At 46.4% G+C, this 22,019-nt stretch overlaps 2 protein-coding genes across 2 annotated transcripts in view; one reads left to right on the top strand and one right to left on the bottom strand.

Annotated features, from left to right (window-relative positions):
- BBS4 (Bardet-Biedl syndrome 4) overlaps window positions 1-9,436 on the bottom strand; it is a 35,838-nt gene extending 26,402 nt beyond the window's left edge. Inside the window, exons 1-2 of the mRNA XM_076069662.1 lie at window positions 9,313-9,436; window positions 3,434-3,520 (exon numbers count right to left, since the gene is read on the bottom strand). Of these exons, the coding sequence (XP_075925777.1) occupies window positions 3,434-3,469 (36 nt within the window). The 5' untranslated portion in view covers window positions 3,470-3,520; window positions 9,313-9,436. The remainder of the gene's footprint in view (window positions 1-3,433; window positions 3,521-9,312) is intronic.
- On the top strand, window positions 8,580-21,732 carry LOC116945917 (basic helix-loop-helix transcription factor scleraxis-like). Its single transcript, XM_032960599.2, has 2 exons — window positions 8,580-9,945; window positions 17,515-21,732. Exons 1-2 carry the CDS (start codon window positions 9,268-9,270, stop codon window positions 17,551-17,553), a joined length of 717 nt encoding a protein of 238 aa, XP_032816490.1. The 5' UTR covers window positions 8,580-9,267; the 3' UTR covers window positions 17,554-21,732.
- The last annotated feature ends 287 nt before the right edge of the window (window positions 21,733-22,019 follow it).

The raw sequence follows: 22,019 nt of genomic DNA, 5'->3' as shown, positions 1-22,019 counted from the left end.
GTTTGTTGTTGTAACGTTCTAATAAGAGCTTTATAGCTAATCGAATTACTCTAGTATAAATACATATTTTGATTCTGATTGGCTGCTACGGCAGATTTATTTGTGTGGCTACGCAAACGCATTTGCGTTATAGGCTTGCAACACTAGGGGTTAAATACCCGCAACAATTGACATTAAACAACGTTAAATAAATACGTGTTGCTACATGCGGCACGTAACTTGTTTCGATAAGTGATATCTGATTATGACCACACATGTTCACTGCATACACACCATTATTGTAGAGTGAGGGAAAAAAGTATTTGATCCCTTGCTGATTTTGTACGTTTGCCCACTGACAAAGAAATGATCAGTCTATAATTTTAATGGTAGGTTTATTTGAACAGTGAGAGACAGAATAACAACAACAAAAATCCAGAAAAACGCATGTCAAAAATGTTATAAATTGATTTGCATTTTAATGAGGACAATAGGTATTTGACCCCCTCTCAATCATAAAGATTTCTGGCTCCCAGGTATCTTTTATACATGTAACGAGTTGAGATTAGGAGCACACTCTTAAAGGGAGTGCTCCTAATCTCAGCTTGTTACCTGTATAAAAGACACCTGTCCACAGAAACAATCAATCAATCAGATTCCAAACTCTCCACCATGGCCAAGACCAAAGAGCTCTCCAATGATGTCAGGGACAAGATTGTAGACCTACACAAGGCTGGAATGGGCTACAAGACCATTGCCAAGCAGCTTGGTGAGAAGGTGACAACAGTTGGTGCGATTATTCGCAAATGGAAGAAACACAAAAGAACTGTCAATCTCCCTCGGCCTTGGGCTCCATGCAAGATCTCACCTCGTGGAGTTGCAATGATCATGAGAACGGTGAGGAATCAGCCCAGAACTACACGGGAGGATCTTATCAATGATCTGACGGCAGCTGGGACCATAGTCACCAAGAAAACAATTGGTAACACACTACGCCGTGAAGGACTGAAATCCTGCAGCGTCCGCAAGGTCCCCCTGCTCAAGAAAGCACATATACATGTCCGTCTGAAGTTTGCCAATGAACATCTGAATGTATCAACGGGGTGAAAGTGTTGTGGTCAGATGAGACCAAAATGGAGCTCTTTGGCATCAACTCAACTCGCCGTGTTTGGAGGAGGAGGAATGCTGCCTATGACCCCAAGAACACCATCCCCACCGTCAAACATGGAGGTGGAAACATTATGCTTTGGGGGTGTTTTTCTACTAAGGGGACAGGACAACTTCACCACATCAAAGGGACGATGGACGGGGCCATGTACCGCCAAATCTTGGGTGAGAACCTCCTTCCCTCAGCCAGGGCATTGAAAATGGGTCGTAGATGGGTATTCCAACATGACAATGACCCAAAACACACGGCCAAGGCAACAAAAGAGTGGCTCAAGAAGAAGCACATCAAGGTCCTGGAGTGGCCTAGCCAGTCTCCAGACCTTAATCCCAAAGAAAATCTGTGGAGGGAGCTGAAGGTTCGAGTTGCCAAACGTCAGCCTCGAAACCTTAATGACTTGGAGAAGATCTGCAAAGAGGAGTGGGACAAAATCCCTCCTGAGATGTGTGCAAACCTGGTGGCCAACTACAAGAAACGTCTGACCTCTGTGATTGCCAACAAGGGTTTTGCCACCAAGTACTAAGTCATGTTTTGCAGAGGGGTCAAATACTTATTTCCCTCATTAAAATGCAAATCAATTTATAACATTTTTGACATGCGTTTTTCTGGATTTTGTTGTTGTTATTCTGTCTCTCACTGTTCAAATAAACCTACCATTAAAATTATAGACTGATAATTTCTTTCCAGTGGGCAAACGTACAAAATCAGCAGGGGATCAAATACTTTTTTCCCTCACTGTACACATATAATTAAATGTCATTTAGAAGATTTATGGTACATTATTATACATTAACCCGCGTGTTTCACGTGTAACTAAACAGGTTATCGTGTACACATTTTTTTCCACAATTTATCCGCAGCTGTCGTACTGTAGAGGCACTACGGTACACCTGGAGAATGCATCGCTTTTGTGGAGCCCATTCCACGCTCGGCCACGCTTCTCCTTGTACTGCGCTGTAATATGTATCGTCTATCGGTGTGCGAGCAAAGAGAAGGCTGATTTTCGGCAGGGTCACAGAAGGCCAACGTGTGAAATTATGGCCGTGAAATGTGGTCAAGGCACACAGAGTTCTTACGCCGCGAGTTTTCATTTACATCGAGTAATGCATACATCTTTTCGGCCATAGTTTTATAGCCCTTCTGCAACAGTCCCACCAACTGGAATTTTATCGTGTCTAGATCAGGGTTCTTCACTGATTTTCAGAGGCGGGTGGCGAGGGGGCGGGGGCATTTTCGCCGATAAGGCATCAGTGCGAGGGCCGCCACACATTTGAAACCACGGGGGGGTTTGACAGCATGATGGGGGGGGTGTTTTCACGTCAGAGGCCGGACTGAAGGCCACCTGGGGTCCACCAGTGGCCCGCGGTCCTTGCAGTGAATAACACCCGTCTAGATGATATACGTAGAGAGAACGTCCATCGTGGAGATGGAGCGATTAAATCAGTTCATGTGCAGGTTCGAGGTTGGGTTATGACATGGCAGGATCGTCAGATGTGGTGTTGACTTGGGGATTCCTTCATCCAGAAGCGGATCGATCATGTCCGATGATGATGGTGATAACATTGTAATGGGTTTAATATTTGTTGTTTGCAAAAATTACATTGTTCAAAATAAGTGCACACACCTATGTAGTTTATAAAATATTAAACAAATCTTTAAAGCATTCTATCGTTAAAATGAATTATTGATAGGATGCGCAGATGACTTTATACAGCAGTGGAATGACAAAGGGATTAAATTATATTTTCTTTACAACAGGAGCATAATAAGATTATACGACATGACGGTTATTATTATTATTATAACCGCACAACACGTATATACGTGGTATCGAACTGTTTAGTGAAGAGGATTTGCATTCATAGCACAGACGCGTGTTTGAATAGTATGACCCGTATGCAGCTTCTTCAAATTCCTTTGTTGGATTTTTTTACGGCGGGGGTTATATGGGCTTTACTAAAACCGTGCAATGTTTTTACGTATTCGGTATTGCCACAAACAACAGATCATATATTCTGATTTAAAACCCACATGACTGTAAGAGTGCTGTACACATGTCTACATGCAAAGGCAATGCATGTGCAATGTTAAACATATGCATACTCTTTGATTCTTTCGGTAAAGTCGCGTAGGTAGAAATAAAATAAAAACAAGTCACGACGTTTCGATCGCAACACAAGCAATCTTCATCAGGTGGAACAATCACAGCAAGAAAAAAGCTGAAGTCGGCGAGAGAGATATACGGTTTAATACACGTGGTGTTTACTGAGATCATAATAAAAATGTTACCTTTTCAGTCCGCTGCTGGATGAAGACCTCCCCCATGCCCCGTGTCTGTCGTGAGGCGGGGTGAGGGTTTGACCATACTTCACCACGCTGGTCAGATAAGGGGAAAGGGGGTTTGTGATTGAAGGCAAGAGCAGTTCGGATATCACTCGTCACTGATGTTCGCCGTCGCCGAGAATCGAAAACAGATGGCCGAGTTGAGGACTCATGAAAATTAAGTACACGAACGTTTTTAAAAAAAAGTTATATTGCTGAACACATTCAACCCATATAGGCATAATTTAAGTGCATATCTATATCTGCATAACATTGTTATATATATATATTTTTTTAATTTAATGTATTTTATTGTTTAATTGACAGTCGTGTGTAGCGTGCGACTGTGTGCATGTGGCGCATCACAGTGTAAAGATCATACCATTCGGGTCTGTACAAGGTGATTCATTTATTTATACCCCCACTGATTTCTAACGCCTGTCTTACTTTGAAAGCTGTGAAAGCGGCGACGTGACCTACAGCGCGTTCACCACGTGGCTAGGCTCGCGGTTCGACTCCTGCGGCCGCCCTGATTATCACTGCGAGTGAAATAATCGTAATTCATACGCGCCCGTCTGTTTCACATTTGGACGTTAAGGATCTGCCGACGTTATTCGCAAGTTACCACATCGTCGCAAATTTTCCGAAAATTACTCAGTTGGGATTATGCGAAGCTATCATTGCTCCCTGCCGACTGGAAGACTAATGGCCCCAGGTCACTGTAGCAACACAGAGTAATCCTGGGTCTCTGGAGTTATGACCTGGTTAAACAAAATACACTTACAGAGCAGAGTGTTAACATGTTGACTATATTGAGATTAGTGGGAGGCGTGCAGATGCTTTTATTTGAATTGTTCTTTTATCTATACCGTAATTTAGTCCAAATAGTTTAGTGGGGTATCTATGAATGGATTGCCCTGTATTGCATGTATATAATTTAGTCACGAATTTTGTGTCTCGATCAACATTATTATCGGCTATACTTTGCATACCGAATGCAGTATATACACATGAGTTTATACGACATTGAGTCCATTCTATGTACGTAATAAAATATCGTGTGAAATCCGAATTGGAGTGAGAACTATCGCGCTTTTCTATGCCGTGTGTATACGGAGTACGCGGTGAACAGTTGCTGTGTGGATTGAAAGCGGTGAAATCAGCTCGTGTGCATCGCAGGATCATGGGAGTTGGTGGCGGATTGATCATGGCCGACGATGATGATGATGATGCAGCATATACGCCAGATAAAACACGCGCTCACGATACGCTAAGAAATGCATCTTACACGGCTGTGACAATGACCCCTGATGTGTTCCTCGAAGGTATCCTAAATCCCTTATAGTCGCCTATACACTTGTTTAAGCGGCATTAAGTCGACTACACTTGTTACGACAATTTACACGGACGTGTTAATTGTACCCAGCGCGTTTTGACGTTGTTTATTATACAGTACAGGCTACATACGGCGGCGCGTTTGCGCAGTGGTTCGCGTGCTGCGCTATGAATTCTGCGACCTCAAGCGAAGTTTTGATTCCCATCTGTGGCGAACATTAGTGTTAATTAGTGACTTAAGCAATAGACCACATGATGAGTTTGCTTGTGCTCGCTGTGCTTGTGCAACACTGCTAACGCGGCTGCATCACATCACCAAACAATTCGTTTCAGAGAACGCTTGAGTGAATGATTTGTAATATTTTACGGCGTGTGACAAGCATCGCATTAGTCCAGGGGTCGGCCAAACCCGCGTCTCCAGAGCCGCATGCGGTTCTTGTAAGTTCTGCTGCTTCGTGACCGTTATTTATTAAGGACCGCCGTCTCGGATTCACCACACAGTGCGTTGCGGCTCTGGACATAGTGAGTTGTTTTTATTTACCGAATTCGGAAAAAATGGCTCGTTTTATTTTGGTTGCCGACCCCTTGAAGTTTGGCCCCTTCCACAGTTGTTCATTGTGAGTGCGGCACATCACTGGAGTGGAGCACGGAGCAGAGCGGTGAGCGGAACACGGAGCAGAGCAGCGAGCAGAGCACTGAGCAGAGCACGGAGCAGAGCGGTGAGCGGAGCGGTGAGTGGAGCACTGAGCAGAGCACGGAGCAGAGCGGTGAGCGGAGCGGTGAGTGGAGCACTGAGCGGAGCACGGAGCAGAGCGGTGAGTGGAGCACTGAGCGGAGCACGGAGCAGAGGACTGAGTGGAGCGCTGAGTGTCTGTTTTGACAGGATTTGCATTCCACGGGCAAGGAACGTGTGACGGGGGTGTCGTAGTGGTAGTCGCTGATGTTGGTGATGATGTTTGTTCAGCTGAAGGGGCTCATCAACGGTACTTAACACGGGGGTCATAAAACGACACACGCCGTCAGAAGCAACCGTGGATGAATTGGGCGAACTCCACTGCATCAAGGGAGACTTCATATGTGGGTCCCTAAAAGGAAGACGTAGCCTGAGATGAAATAAAAACAAGCTCCGGTACTACGTAGAGGTTTTCACGCTTGTGTTGAATAGCTTCTCTGCAGTGTGTTTTAGTTGTACCGCGTGTTGGTCGGAACGATATCCAACGTGATGAGAACATCTTCAATTCCATCATGCAGGTTTTTTTGGGTTAAATCGCTTAAATATATAAATGTATTGTTAAACCCGCCACCACCCGACACAGCCAATTGGTAAGAGTTGTCACGTAAATAGAACGTGCCAATTCGTTACTAGTACAGCACATACCGGTGTGTTGGAGAGCAAAGCCACAACATTTACAATCAGAGTACGACGTTTCGCCAGTAATTACAACTAGCTTCATCATTATTAGCAAAACGTCGTACTAATATTGTAAATGTTGTGGCATTGCTCTCCAACATACCGGTGTGCTGTACTCGTAACGAATTGGCATGTTCTGCTTACATGACAACCTTTACTAATTAGCTTTGTCGGGTGGTGGCGGGTTTAACGACATTTATATTTTTATGCAACCTAACACAAAAAAAACCTGCAATCTGGATGATTTTGGTCGCGAAAGCCTACGCGTTAATCTTCAATTCCATTCCCGAAGTAGAAGCTTCCTAGCACGTGGGGCGAAACTTTAGATATAATTCGGAACAACATGAGGGAACAACCCGAAACACACATCAGAGGACATGTGTTAGCTTGTACATACTCGCCTATAGGTTGTCCAACACGAGTTCAAAGCTTCACTCATGGGATATTTAAAAAAAATACTTTCAGGTTATCGTCAAGATATCAGCATCTTTAAATTAATAACTATATAATGTAGACCACCCGCACGCTACGTAGAGTCACGATACATTTTCAGTCCGTTAAGTTACTCTCGCAAGATACACTGTCAATCTACAGCTGGATTAAATATCTCTCCGTGCCGTGTTGGTCACGGGAGTTGTTTGACCATTCATCACCAACCACGCTGGTCAGTGCGGGTTGGTGAAGGGGCGGGAAAGGGGGGGGGAGGGATGGAGGCAGCAGGGACCGGTTCAGATGTCACTCACCACTGATGTTAGCCGTGGTCAGAAATCTAACTCAGATGGCCGGGTTCAGAGCGCAGTGCCCCCCCCCCCCCGCCTTCAGGGACGCCACGGTGGTGAGATGTGAACTACCTCTCCTGGTATACAGGAGTTTCGTGGGTTCGATCCCGACTCTTAACGCCTGCTGTACATTTGGAGTTTGCGTGTCTCTCTCTCTCTCTGCCCGTGATTACGTGGATGTTTCTCCGGGTCCTCCGGTGAGGTTGTCAGTGAAAGTTCAACTCTATTATGCCTTCAGCATTTTTCCTATGATGCAGGCATAATGAGACATTGACTTTCCTTTCTTTAACAGCATGAGCATCTTATAACAAAAATTTATATTGTAGATCTGTAATATTATAATGATTCTTCATAATCCCCTGAACCAGCACTTCACTATCTCTCCACTGAAGTGAGGCGAACGTGCGTTAAGTCCACGCAGTTGACATTTCTTTCCAAAACTTCAATACAAATTGGAATTCTCTGGAAATTGGGAGCGGAGCCGTTCCCCTGGGCTACGGCGTATCGGGGCGACCGTCCCGGGCCCCGTGCTTTGGGGGGCCCCGCGCTTCGACATCACCGTGACGGCCCTGATTGGGAGCAATTATAAATATAATAATAAATGACCCCTAAATACTTTAAATATTTGAGGCGTTGCTTTAAAACTCTTCAATGCAAGTCGCCCAGTGAAGCATTATATTTAATACGAATTATAAGTGATACATTCAACATTTTATGAAGTAATGCGGAAGCGGCTTTGGGAGATGATCATCCAACAGCGGATTGAACGTGGTTGGTGGTGATTAAGGGGTGAATTAAAAAAGACTATTCACTATGTGTTAAATGGCTCCAACTGAATATAAGTGCTTTACATGTACAGCCCTTTAGACAATCAACTGCTGGATGAAGGCCTCCCCACGCCGTGTGTGTCGTATGCATGTAATCGTGAGGGTAATTTGACCATACTTCACCACACTGCGTAAGTGCGGGTTGGTGAAGGCGGGTAGCATAGACGTGGAAGCATAGATATATAGTACAACGGCGTATTTTACTGCACTCTGACAACTTTAAGCATGGTACATGTAATGTGTGTACATTATCATGGTTAATTAAGTGCAAGCAAGGTGCCCTGAGAGCAGAGTAATAAAATATTTCATAAGTTATACATTCCACCCGTTCTCAATCCACCAGTGGATGAAGGCCACCCCGTGCCGTGTCGGTCACGGGGCTGTTATTGATCTTACTTCACCACGATGGTCAAGCGCGGTGGGGCTGAGCCCACCACTCCCCCAGGACCGATTTAGATATGACTCAACACTCATGTTCGCCGTGGGTCGGGAATCCAACTCGGCTCGGTGGTGCAGTGGTTAGGAACGCGCTAACCACTGCACCACCGCCTCCACCCCCCCCCCCCCCCCCCTATTCTGCATACGTGCCGTGGACATCTGAGCCAAACAATTTTTTGGACGAAGACTTCCGCACGCCGGATCCGTCGTGGGGGTGTGTGGCTGTTTGGCAACGCTTACCCCACTCTGGTTTTTTTTGCGGATTGAGTAGTGGTGGTGGTTGGTGGGTGGGTTGGTGGGAGGGGGTGGTGCGCACAGAACCGGTTCGGATTATCACTTGTCACCGATGACGCTCGTGACCCTGATGCGGGTATCGAACCTGGGTGGCTGGGGTTCGTTGCGCTGCGTGCTACCCCCCCCCCCCCAACCCAAACCGTGCGTTCCGCAGCTCCACCGCAAAGCGATAGACGGCGGTGGAGGAGCGTACCGAAACGTCACCCCGTGGCTGGCCTCACACACGTGTCTGATGATGAATCCACGTGGAGCCGTGCTACGCTCGCCCGGCCAGCCCCATCTATATATTCACCTCCCCCCACTGAGCTCCCAGCGGCAGTGAACGCAAGCCCTCCCCGCCACCGGGACCCTCTCTCTCTCTCTCTTCAGAATCCATCTCGGAGAAAGTCGATGCACGCGCGTGTGTGTGTGTGGGGCTAAAACCACGGCACAACCAGCGTCGCAACCACACGCACACTCTCTAGAATCGCACCGCGGATGCTACGTCGTTGAGATCATCATCATCAACATTGCTATCGTGAAAAGCCCCATTATTGTCACCACTCCAACTATCAGCAGCAGTATCACGATCATTTGTGCCATCACCATTGTCATCACCCAGCAGCACCGTTATCGCTACCATCATCAGCACTGTCATCATCATCATCACCACGACCACCACCGTCACTATCAATATCATCATCAGCAGCATCATCTCTCTCGCGTTTGAATGCAGCCATGTTCCGCGCCGCGCTGTACCAAAGCCCCTTGCTTCAGACCGACCTACAGCTGCAGTCCGTGGCCGCTGCTGCGGCAGCTGCTGCTGGCTATGCGGGAGACAGCAACAGCAGCGGCGCTTCCGAGGAAGACATCGGTGACTGCAACAACCCGAGCCAAGACGACTTGAGCTGCAAGGAGTCGGGAAGACGCGCGCATCAGTGGAGCAGCACGAGCCTGCATCTGCAACACAATCATAACCATCATCATCAGCAGCAGCATCATCATCATAATCAGCAGCAGCAGCAGCAACAGCAGCAGGAGGTGATGGTGCCGTGCGGGCCGCAGAGGCGAGCGGCCAATGCCCGCGAGAGGGACCGAACGCAATCCGTGAATTCCGCCTTCACGGCGCTGCGGACCCTCATCCCCACCGAGCCAGCCGACAGAAAACTCTCAAAGCTGGAGACGCTGCTGCTGGCGTCAAGCTACATCGCGCACCTGGGCAACACCTTGCTGGCCGGGCAGCCTTGCGGGCAGCAGCAGCAGCAGCACGGCGGAGGGGGAGGAGGAGGAGGAGGCGTGCAGGTCACCCGAGCGATGCAGGGGTCGACAGCAGCGGCGGCGTCGACCGCGGCGAGTATCTGCGCAGGGGAGCCGCGGATTATCTGCACCTTCTGTCTGAGTGACCAGCGCCGAGTGGTGAGATGAAGCCCTCGCACGCGGTGCCGATGTCTATAAGTTGCTGTGTGCTGCCACGAGTGCTGTAATGACGAACGGGAAGAAGGGCACGGGGCCGGGTTCTGATTGCATTTGCCCACTGTTGATGTTGGCCGTGGCCATGGCCAACATCACCGGTGAAATTGTTTTGTGTGCGAACATTTAGTGCTTGGAGGTTGTTTGGCCATACTTCACCACGCTGGTCACTGTGGCTTATGGGAAGTTGGGCTCAGGAGGCGTTAAGCTATCACCGATGTTAGCCGTGAACAACCCCCGTAACCGACACGGCATGGGGAGGGCGTCATCTAGCAGTAGATTGACATTGGGCTGAAAGTGTTGAGTTACGCTTGCAGTAGAGGCGGTGGGGCAGTGGTTACCGCACTGTGTTGATTGAGTTTTCGATTCCCAGCTACGGATAGCATCAGTGGCGAGTGATACCTGAACAAGGTCCTGGCTGCATTGACCAACGTGGTGAAGTATGGTCAAACAGTCAAGCAATCCCACCCCAGAACTGGCGCTGCTTAAGGAGGTCTTCATCCAGCAGTCGATTGAAAATAAGTATGCAAATTATTTGTAAATGTGTTAGTGCTCGAGGTATATGTGTTTGTGTGTTCACATGTTTTCACCTCTATGCGCGTTCATGCTTAACTCAAAAGGTTAACCTGGAGGGCATTGCAATGGCGCACACTTTAACGAACATTGTCTTTTACCACAAAATATCCAACTAACGTTTCGAGCAATTATCCCTCTTCAGATCCTTCTTGGGACTCCATAGTCAGGGCCATTAGCCGATATTGTTAAGCTGTTGTTGTTTTTTTATGTTACAAGGCAGGACAAAGCGTGTACGATTTTTCATTGAAGGTTGAGTAAACTGTGTAAATGCCACTACTAATTGCCAGACTTTATACGTACACACATTATTATAAGGTTGCTGACCGACTTGTCTAAAACTTTATGACAAGTGCTTCATATAATAGTATTGTTGTTTACTAGTTATTGTGAATGTGTATGCAACTAACACTTCTAAGCATACACATTTCACTAATTAACACAAATGTTATCACTTGTGAACAAACGTTTTTATGAGGCGTTAGATTCGTTGTAATAAGATACATAAACCGTATAAAGGTGTTTGAGACTCGTTCGTCATTCCCGTAAATCTGATTGACAGTCTGTATGTTGTGGATGGTAGAGGAACCTTTTCTAACCTATGCCTGATCACCTGCTTGCAATGATGGTGAAGAAGATATATACACGGTCTAAACAGTATAGGGCCTACGCAAAGAGGCTTTTTGTAATCTCAAACAATACATCGCTAAAAAATTGTTTAATAACAGTTAAGAGGTCTGTATGTCCTATCATCATCATCAGCAGCAGCCATGGTCAATCCATTGCGGCATGAATGCCACAATCCGCCTCGTCCCTGCACATCGCGTCATCTCCACAGCGGTGTGACCTCAATATCACAACAATACGTTTATATAGTGATTGGGGTTGTGTTTACGATGGACAGCCGGTAATACTGCAAATTTGGGAACTATAAAACGATCATGGAATAATGATGTAACTTTCAATATAGATATATATGCATCAACATACAGTGCACATCGTACACCGTTAAAACAAAACAGAAATAAAATCTCCCCCAAAAATGAAATGTTTGTTTAGCCTTATCGGCCTTCTAAACGTAGTCTATTAACCAGCAGCATTTGTTCTAAGTATAAAAACATGAGACATTCGACCGGTTTTGACCTTCTAGGTCTCATCAGCAGAGTCAGGCTTCCGGAACAAATATCACTGGTTCACCAAATGTTATTGGTCAGAGCACAATCTCTAAAGGACGGGGCCCTGTCGATGCAACATACACGCCTGTGAATAGTACAATACCTACATTGTACATCCACATTTAAATATTAAAAGGGTTACGCAAAGTTTCCCGCTAATTATAATTAGGCAGTTAAATCTTGACTTAAAGCTTTCGTGACTTTGGAATTCAGATTCTTTGGGTCATTCGGTAGTCACGTAGATAGGTTCAAAGAAAATAACAAAAAAATAAAACTACGACGTTTCGATCCAATCTACGTGACTTTACCGAAAGACCCAAATAATACAATTTTGCAATTGACTCCAACATTTGATGCGGTTATTACAATTTGTAACGCCCTATTATATTTAATACATCACTGAACATATTGTCTGATCATTTACCTTAGTTATATTCTTCACAACAACTCTAATGAATATTTTGAGTTGTGTATCACGATGTAACTTTTTGCGCCCAACAGACAACCCATATTGTAAGGGGTTAGAGTCATTGCCGATAATGACAAGCATTTCACCAGCATTAATTCAAGCAAGCCTGACTGATGAGACACTGTCGAAACCGGCCTAGTTTGCTTGTCTTGATGCTGCTGATATTATTCACTGCCATAATGAAGGCCATGCGGCTGATGAGTTGTTTAAGAAATACATGATTTTTTATTTACAGAGACGGAGACATACTCCGTATTTATCTTATTATTAAAATGTAACGATTATACGTGTGTGTTATTATCACAGAGCTCAAAATTACACAGTTCAAATGTGCACCTGCTCAAGCGCTAAAGTTGTCAGCTTATTTAAAAGGACGATAAAAGGATAATCGTTCACTTTAAATGCGCTCTTCAATGTCCCAGCATGCTCATGGCAGTCGGGCTCATGACACGGTGAAGGTGCTGAGTGGTACACATGGCCAGGGAGGAGTAACGTTTGGGAAGCTCTGTAAGGGAACCAATATGGGCTGATATCATCAACATCATCACCACCATACAGTGAGCGAAAAAAGTATTTGATCCCCTGCTGATTTTGTACGTTTGCCCACTGACAAAGAAATGATCAGTCTATAATTTTAATGGTAGGTTTATTTGAACAGTGAGAGACAGAACAACAACAAAATCCAGAAAAACGCATGTCAAAAATGTTATGAATTAATTTGCATTTTAATGAGGTAAATAAGTATTTGACCCCTCTGCAAAACATGACTTAGTACTTGGTGGCAAAACCCTTGTTGGCAATCACAGAGGTCAGACGTTTCTTGTAGTTGGCCACCAGGTTTGCACACATCTCAGGAGGGATTTTGTCCCACTTCTCTTTGCAGATCTTCTCCAAGTCATTAAGGTTTTGAGGCTGACGTTTGGCAACTCGAACCTTCAGCTCCCTCCATAGATTTTCTATGGGATTAAGGTCTGGAGACTGGCTAGGCCACTCCAGGACCTTAATGTGCTTCTTCTTGAGCCACTCCTTTGTTGCCTTGGCCGTGTGTTTTGGGTCATTGTCATGCTGGAATACCCATCTACGACCCATTTTCAATGCCCTGGCTGAGGGAAGGAGGTTCTCACCCAAGATTTGACGGTACATAGCCCCATCCATCGTCCCTTTGATGCGGTGAAATTTTCCTGTCCCCTTAGCAGAAAAACACCCCCAAAGCATGTTTCCACCTCCATGTTTGACGGTGGGGATGGTGTTCTTGGGGTCATAGGCAGCATTCCCCCTCCTCCAAACACGGCGAGTTGAGTTGATGCCAAAGAGCTCCATTTTGGTCTCATCTGACCACAACACTTTCACCCAGTTGTCCTCTGATACATTCAGATGTTCATTGGCAAACTTCAGACGGGCATATATATGTGCTTTCTTGAGCAGGGGGACCTTGCGGGCGCTGCAGGATTTCAGTCCTTCAGGGCGTAGTGTGTTACCAATTGTTTTCTTGGTGACTATGGTCCCAGCTGCCTTCAGATCATTGATAAGATCCTCCCGTGTAGTTCTGGGCTGATTCCTCACCGTTCTCATGATCATTGCAACTCCACGAGGTGAGATCTTGCATGGAGCCCCAGGCCGAGGGAGATTGACAGTTCTTTTGTGTTTCTTCCATTTGCGAATAATCGCACCAACTGTTGTCACCTTCTCACCAAGCTGCTTGACAATGGTCTCGTAGCCCATTCCAGCCTTGTGTAGGTCTACAATCTTGTCCCTGACATCTTTGGAGAGCTCTTTGGTCTTGGCCATGGTGGAGAGTTTGGAATCTGATTGATTGATTGCTTCTGTGGACAGGTGTCTTTTATACAGGTAACAAGCTGAGATTAGGAGCATTCCCTTTAAGAGTGTGCTCCTAATCTCAGCTCGTTACCTGTATAAAAGACACCTGGGGGCCAGAAACCTTTCTGATTTAGAGGGGGTCAAATACTTATTTCCCTCATTAAAATGCAAATCAATTTATAACATTTTTGACATGCGTTTTTCTGGATTTTTTGTTGTTGTTATTCTGTCTCTCACTGTTCAAATAAACCTAACATTAAAATTATAGACTGATCATTTCTTCCTCAGTGGGCAAACGTACAAAATCAGCAGGGGATCAAATACTTTTTTCCCTCACTGTATGTGCTAATATCAATGTGGGCTGATATCATAATAATCAATTAGCAATCATCAATTATACACATTCATTGCCATCATCATTAGCGTCTGTATTAACATCACCATTAATAATAATACACATTAATTATTATCAGTAATTCATCAGTCTCAGTCATACATATTCATATTAATCATAATAATACATGACACACATCTACCATGATAATCCATCCATCATCTTCATCATCGATTATACAAATAATTATCAGACATCAATCATCGAAAAACACTCTACATTAACCAAAATCGTTTGTTAACGATTGAAAATCATAAATCCGCGTCATCACGTTCATATATCAATCAATAATCAACGTCATCATCATCATATCACGCAATCCAATCATCATCACGATAGGGGCAGTCGGTTGGTACACGTGTCGACAGCTCGTTTGTCTTCACGTAACGCCAGGAGTTTTCTCCCAAACATACCCCCACAGCTGGCACCGTGACACGGGGCACCCATTAGCCCCGGGAGGGTGATGATCCAAACCCTCCTCCCGTGCCTAACCACACTCGACCCAGATCCATTTCAATAACAATCACCCAGTTATTAATTACAGCCCCCCCCGCCCCCCCCCGCCAAAGAGAGTGTGGTGTGCGTGTGTTTATCTCTGTGTATATCATTCATGGTGGGGGATCTCAGAAACCAGACTTTGGAGTTTTCAAATTAGCACATTTTTCAATGTGTTTGCCTCGCCTCAGTTGGTTCTCTGTCCATTGAAATCCGAGCTCGGTCTGTAGGATGATTTACATGTGCATTTGTGTGACCTAAGGTGGCCCGTGGGGGTGTGGGAGCACTGCAGTGTCAGAGGTTATGAATATAATACGGAGCGGCCAAGCGCTGCATGTCTATAGCGATGTACATATGTTTAATACATAACACCAACGGCGAATTAAATGTATGTAGTATTATGTAAATATAACATGCATGCCATATATAGTGTAATTCTCAATTATTTATCAATAAACTGCTGCGTCTGTTGTTGGGGGTTCCTTGACCATACTTCACCACGCTGGTCAGCGCAGGTTGGTAAAGGAGGAGGCTCAGGACCTGTTTAGACAGCAACAGTTAGTTGTGGCCGGCAGTCAAACTCAGGTCGGCGGCTTTCATGGTAGGCCTTCATCCAGCAGTGGGCTGACCTTGGCTGATAATGATGGATGTATTAATTAACATCAATATTCTGCTTGGGGAGCGGTGGTGCAGCGGTTAGCTCGCTGCGCGAACGAACCCGGCGACCCGAGTTCGATTCGCACCCACGGCCACGAACACCAGAGACGATTATCTGAACCGGTCCTGGGCCTCATCTAGGTCGACTCAGCCTCAAACAAGTACCTGGTGAGGTGTGTGGAACATAACCACTGGGTAGAAGACAAATGCGGCACTTAAGACGATGCGAGGGTTCTTTGTCTTCTTGGTCATGAACATTCGGGACACTTTTATTGCGCCTGCTGCTTTATTTTTCGTTCGCGGATCTTTCCCCTCGTCGTCTGTGATCCCGCGCTGGAAGCACTATGGGCTGGGTTCACCAGGGGGCACTGACGACACGTAGGGACACAACCTTGCTGTGAGCTCCGCCGTGTACATCGTGCACATGGCAAAGCGCAAAGCAATCGATGCAACTCTCTCTAGATCGGTGTTCTCCGTTGCAAGGCCCGCTGGGCCTCTGGCGGCCCTTGGTGTGGCCGTCAGTGCGGCCTCTGATGTGCGGCCCCCCCAACCCCCCGAGGACAATACAGGAATGTGAAAACACCCCCCCCATCATGCTGTCACAACCCCAATGGTTTCAAACGTGTGGCGCCCCTCACACACCGATGTCTTATCGGCGAAAGTAGCCCCACCTCTGAAAATCGGTGAAGAACACTGCTCTCTCTGTAGGGTGTTGTGAAAATTGGGTTAGTTTCAATATTCACAGCCGCCAACATGGTCATCATCATCATCGGTCGTGGTCAGTCCTCGTGTCAGTCGTCTGGGTACTGCTGGCCCGTGGACACTGGTGTTGCAGTTGCACCGTCTGCACGCTCGATAGCTACGCCACTCTAACCGGTCTCCCACTGATAAGTCCACGGTGCTTGAGTTTACACAATACGCATGCATTTTACGGAGTCGAGTACAGTGGTCCGACTATAGACTGGACTCGCATGTCCTGCAGTGCAAGGCCACCCTTAACGTAGTCTCACACCGCCACGAGACAATCTCACGTCATACACACCCCATTCTCACGGGAGATTTCATCATAACAAAAAAAAATATGTACCAATCAATGAAAGCATTAATGACGTCTAACGGAGAAACACATTTCATGAGATGGAAGGTTTTATTTTTAATGTCAAACGCTAAAACATGAATCTCTTTTAATTACAACACCTGTTTTAAAGCAGGTAAATGCAAAAAGATTATTGCATTAATTTGTCGTACAGTATAACGTTTACATAAGTATACGGGGATTGGAGCGGTGGTTCAGCAGTTGGTAACACTGCAATATTCATCTGGCGAGTCCCGTACCGTGCTACGGCTATCATCATCAGTGGCCCCTTTTCCCCTTTCACCAGCCCACACTGACCAGCATGGTGAAGTATGGTCAAGCAACCCCCAAGACCGAAAATAATTGAAAAGGCCACCATCTTCCAGTGCACTGAGAAAAGGGGGGTTGTCATTTAATAATATTATTGTTTCGTAAGTGTATTGGTATCTGCATCCTTCATTATAATGAAGATTGCGAGGAAATATGTTTTTCGTGTCTGTAGTATTCCTGTGTACATTTACAAGCTCTTTTAAAACGCTAATGAACTCGCTGTACGTCAACAACAGCGATGTATTTTGCTTTTGCCATGTGATTGCTCTTCGTACGTGTGGCGCGGTGCGTTTGGGTCAGATCGCTTGAGCATCTGCGCTGAACTGAGTACTTGGTTGACACCGAGTTTTGTACAAGTCTTCCTTGCCAAAGGACAATTTGAAGGCCTCACTCTGAAACAATGGCACAGGAACGACAACCGATAGCTCAAGAGCCAAAACGCACGTCCACGCCTTTGGTGACACAACTGCAGCCGTGGTAAAGTGTCTTTGTTTCTGTTGCATGTGTGCGTTTGTGGGTTTCTTGGCAGGGCAGGGATGCTCCTAGGAAAGGCTGCAGCCAGCGATGACCTGGACGGACGCTACCTTTCTCGGAAACCCACGGCAATTTGCGGACACTCGCGAATAGAGAGGACGGTATAAAATGCTGACGCAACGGACTCCCGTGACACACGGGAACGCACCGCGTGTGATCGCGAACGCGCGTGCGTCTTTGTCGCCACCCCAACGGCGTAGCTGTCGAGTGCACAGGCGGTGCAATTGCACCGGGGCCCCGTGGGCTTGACGGGGCACAAATTCTGAGATACGAAGAAGGGAAAAGGCGGACACGTGGAGGCCCCCATTTCACTGCTTGCGCCAGGGCCCGTGCCAACCACGCTACACGCGCTACTGGGTGACCCCCAACGGTGCATGGGGTCAAGTGATCCTCCTGCCGTGGACATTTGAACCTCCGTCTGTTGGAGCCAGCACTAAGAGCCCTTCTACAGTGAACGACACTTCCTGGAGGACCTCAAACGTGCGTGAGAAACCTGCCTGCGGCCATCGCAGACTGACGACGTACAACAACAACAAAAACCCTGCAACGCATTTTAGCCAAGCGCTGGAACAAAGTGTGCCCGTGCACGGCCGCGGATTTTCCTACGTCTTATGATTTATTTGCTGTTCCATTGTCGGCAGCGACAACTTGCCACCGGCTTCAACCGGTGGCGGTTATCCCGATGATCAGCTGGCTGATTTATAGGTCGCGAGGTTTTTAAGTGCTTCATGTTACCTGACGTGGAACGATGATTGACGTCGCCATTCAATCGTGTTATTTTGAATACGTTGGTTCTGGTATTCCAATGTTGTCGTGCCTGCCTTGCCTCTTGCAATAAAATATACAAGTCCTGTTTAGTACAAGAAGCTCTGCCACCAGCCAGGGAACACTTGCCCGAGTGTGCGAGAGGGCCTTAAAACGCCAGGTGCTTCGACCGTTTCACAGTAAACATTAAGAAACAAACTTGTCTGGGATTTTTGGCCCAACACTTTATGTTTGAGGTTTTATTAGGTTTGAGTGAAGTGGTTTACGAACAGATGGGTCACAGATGCCCCTGAAGAGGCGGGACCTGTCACCATGGGGTGCCAGCTAATATATTGCGCAACGTCGATTCCCACATCATCATACAAGTTAAAACTACCTTTTGACGATAATGTAATCGTACACTGGGTTTAGCTCCTCCCTCATTCCGATGTCACAGAGGAGATTGAAGTTCACAGGTGTGCGGTTTGTCATCGCCTGCTTTGTTAAAGCAATACTAACAATACACGTGTCTTTTCGTACAGCTGAGTTGAGAAGCTTACTGCCGAGATAACTTGCAAACTGCTTAATTGGACTAACGTTTACCAATAATGAAAAACTAACGGAATTGATGGAAAGGTGGCTGAAAGTATGGAAAAGGAGAAGGAAATAATAAAAAAATTGGGGCGACGGGGGGGGGGAATAACAACTAGCCTCTCTTTCTGTGGAAATTTAAATACCCTTGGACCAAAGTTTAAGCTGAAAACGTTTAGTCTCCCTTGGTGATTGGGAAAAGAAAAAAATAGTTATGGGCCTGCTACCAAATCATCACAGCCCATTAAAGCTCGGAGCAGTGCTCTTTGTCGAAAGAATTCAAGCTGAAAACAACACGAATCTCAAACTGCTGCTGGGAATCCAAACTGCCCAGTGATAAATTGTGAGGGTTCTGGGAACAGACGGATCCGGAAAGGCTCTGCCAGTGTGGCCAAGTATCGGACTCTGTGGCACACTGTAACATAAGTTTTCCATCTTGGGCCAAATTTTGAGAGATAAAAAAATGAAGAGATGTCCTCAAGTGTGCTGTTAATAACTTTCCTGGCCTTACAGAACATTATTATTTTTATTTGGTTAAAAAGGGTCCCTTTGGCAATATAGTTGAGGCAAATATCTTTAGCGAGCAGTCTCGCGATGGGATTTGAACTCGTTGCTTTATGTTCACGAGAAAAAAAACGGTTTGCTTACACAGGAATTCCAAAACCTTCACCACCCGAACATTGGTCTACCTTTCCACGTTCACCGATCTTTTCCAGCGACATTGCCGAAGGTCGTTACAATCCCAACATCTGACAGGTGGTAAACGTGGTGAAAGAGTGTAAAGCTCGTTGAGTTAGAGAAGCACCGTGAAAATTCATCCTGACATAGAAAACTAAAGTAAATTGTTGTTTTGGTGGTAGTGCACAGGTTGCACATCTCGATTATATAAAATTATTAAGCATTCATTAAAATATATTGTGAAATCAGCCAGGCCCCTATAGTTCTTCTTATGGGATAACACAATTACATTATTTACAACAACAAAAACATCCGCTTGCAACTACTTAAAACGTAACACAAATGGATTATGATCAATTCAATTTGTAAAAGTTGATTGACAGAAATGCATGCAATCATTCCAGTGCAACACTTTAGTTTGCCTCGAATAGTTGAATTTGGAATGTCCGCGCATTTATTTGCGCGCGATGCCCTAAACCTATCCAGCGCGTGACTTCATTTCACCACGGCCTCGACCGCCAACGCGGGGCCCGACGCTTTCAAATGACCCGCTTCGTTTTGCCTTTCGCGCCCGTCCACCAGAGCCAAATGCCCTTTCCAGCGCTCACAGGTCGCCCGCTGCGAGATTTTCGCACAGCACGGGGAGCTTTCGTCGAGCACGGTCGGCCTCCGTGCCGCGCCCGCAGTCGTCCAGCATCGTGGCTCACCGCCACGTGGCCAGCTTGAACAACCCTTGACCTGCTGACTTTGGGTGCCGAAGTCGATGCGGGAGTCGTTCCACGTGGTCCGCCCCGCGACTGCTGCCCTCCCCCCCCCCCCGTGGAGAAGTTGTCCCGCTCGTCTCGAGGCCCACGCCGATCTCAGCACACAGGCAGCGTCACCGTCGCCGCCGTCGCTGCCGCGTCTCCTCTGGCGTGGTTGCGACCCGAGTTCCGTTGACGCTCACGGGCCAACACCGGTGACAATTCGCTGAACTGGTCCCGGGCCTCCTCTAGGTCGACTCAGCTTCCCTCGAATGAGTACCTGGTGTCACGTGTTAACGTCGCCACTTGGGAGACATTTTTGGCTGCGAGTCGTACGAATACGGTTCGCCAGGAAATATAAATGATCCAATAACTTTTTTTTCCATCACTGCAATCATCTTATCTCGATTAATTGGGTACAAGAAGGGAATATTTTTCACCTGGCATCAACATTGAGTTTCTAATTTTAGCTCCACGCTCAAGTCACTTATTTTGCTGCTTGGGCCTCTTGCAGTGACTTAGAAGGAGCGGCTGCAGTGACTACAAGGGCCTGTTGCAGCGACTTACAGGGGCCTGTTGCAGTGACTACAAGGGCCAGTTGCAGTGACTTACAGGGGTCTGTTGCAGTAACAGAGGAGACTGAGGTGTGTGCGTGGTTGCCCACCAAAGGTATTTGAAAGTCCTCAATCAGCCCCTCAGCTCGGGAAAGACTATCCAGCCAATATTTAAACATTAAAATGTAGCCACAGTATATAGCAAGACAAACACACAGATTCCGGGTGAGAGAAAATACATCCAGGCAATGCGGAAGGTCACAATCAACTATTGGCAGCAGACTTTACAACACCGGCAGTACCAATGCATGCCCGTGTACTTTAAAGGGCCCGTGGCAATCCTCGCGAGAGCAATCCGTAGTGTGCCGATGTTGGTCAGTCGCAAACGCAACCCTCGGGATCGACGCCTTCCCCCACACTGGGGGTTGTTTGACCATTCACCACGCTGGTCGTGTTCAGGTTGGTGGTGAAGGGGGCTGGGGGAGGGAGCCGCCCAGGACCGGTTCGGATATCACTCGGCACCGACGTTAGCCGTGGCTCGGGATTGAACTCGGGTCAGCAGGTTCATAGTGCAGTGCGTGAATCATTGCGCCACGACTCCCCCTTGACATCTGGTCACGAGATTATATTTTTGGAACGTGTCTTTGACGAAGGGTTATTCTCTCTGTATGATGTGCAGATCTGTTAACGATTGATGCTGTTTTGTTTCAAGAGGCCTATTTTTATTTTATTTTTATTCCTTGTTTTAATTATGCCTTTTGTTGCAGTTAAGATTATTGTGTGATGCTAATTGCTTGCAATAGCTTTATAATTCAATGTATGTGGAATAAATACAAAATACTATATTTTACGAATGTTGAAATAAAATAAAAAAAACTTTATCCTGATTTGAAATGGTATGTTATTTTATTTGATTGGAAATAATAATATAAAACATCCTTCAAAATAACAAAAAGCATTATTTAAAGTATTGTATAATTTCACTGCTACATGAAGTCCTCTCCATTCCTTTCAGTAATGTGGAGGGGGGGGGGGTTGTTTCACCATACTTCACCACGCTTGCCAGTGCGAGGGGGGTGAAGGGAGGGGGCTCGGATGTCCAAAAATGTATTAATCTGAAACTTATCACTGGATCTATATTTAGGATAAAACACATTCTATCTCCATAGGCAGTCCGTACAATCCACCTG

The sequence above is a fragment of the Petromyzon marinus genome, chromosome 25, assembly GCF_048934315.1.
Source record: "Petromyzon marinus isolate PM22_M1 ecotype Great Lakes invasive population chromosome 25, UKy_Petmar_22M1.pri1.0, whole genome shotgun sequence".
NCBI lineage: Eukaryota > Metazoa > Chordata > Hyperoartia > Petromyzontiformes > Petromyzontidae > Petromyzon > Petromyzon marinus.
This window is presented reverse-complemented; position numbering and strand designations above follow the sequence as displayed.

Excerpts from the sequence above, each read along its gene's own strand:
- LOC116945917 (XM_032960599.2), top strand. The coding sequence starts at position 9,268 with ATGTTCCGCGCCGCGCTGTACCAAAGCCCCTTGCTTCAGACCGACCTA. Across the intron at positions 9,946-17,514 it reads TGAGTGACCAGCGCCGAGTG|GGCAGGGATGCTCCTAGGAA; the intron begins GTGAGATGAAGC and ends GTTTCTTGGCAG.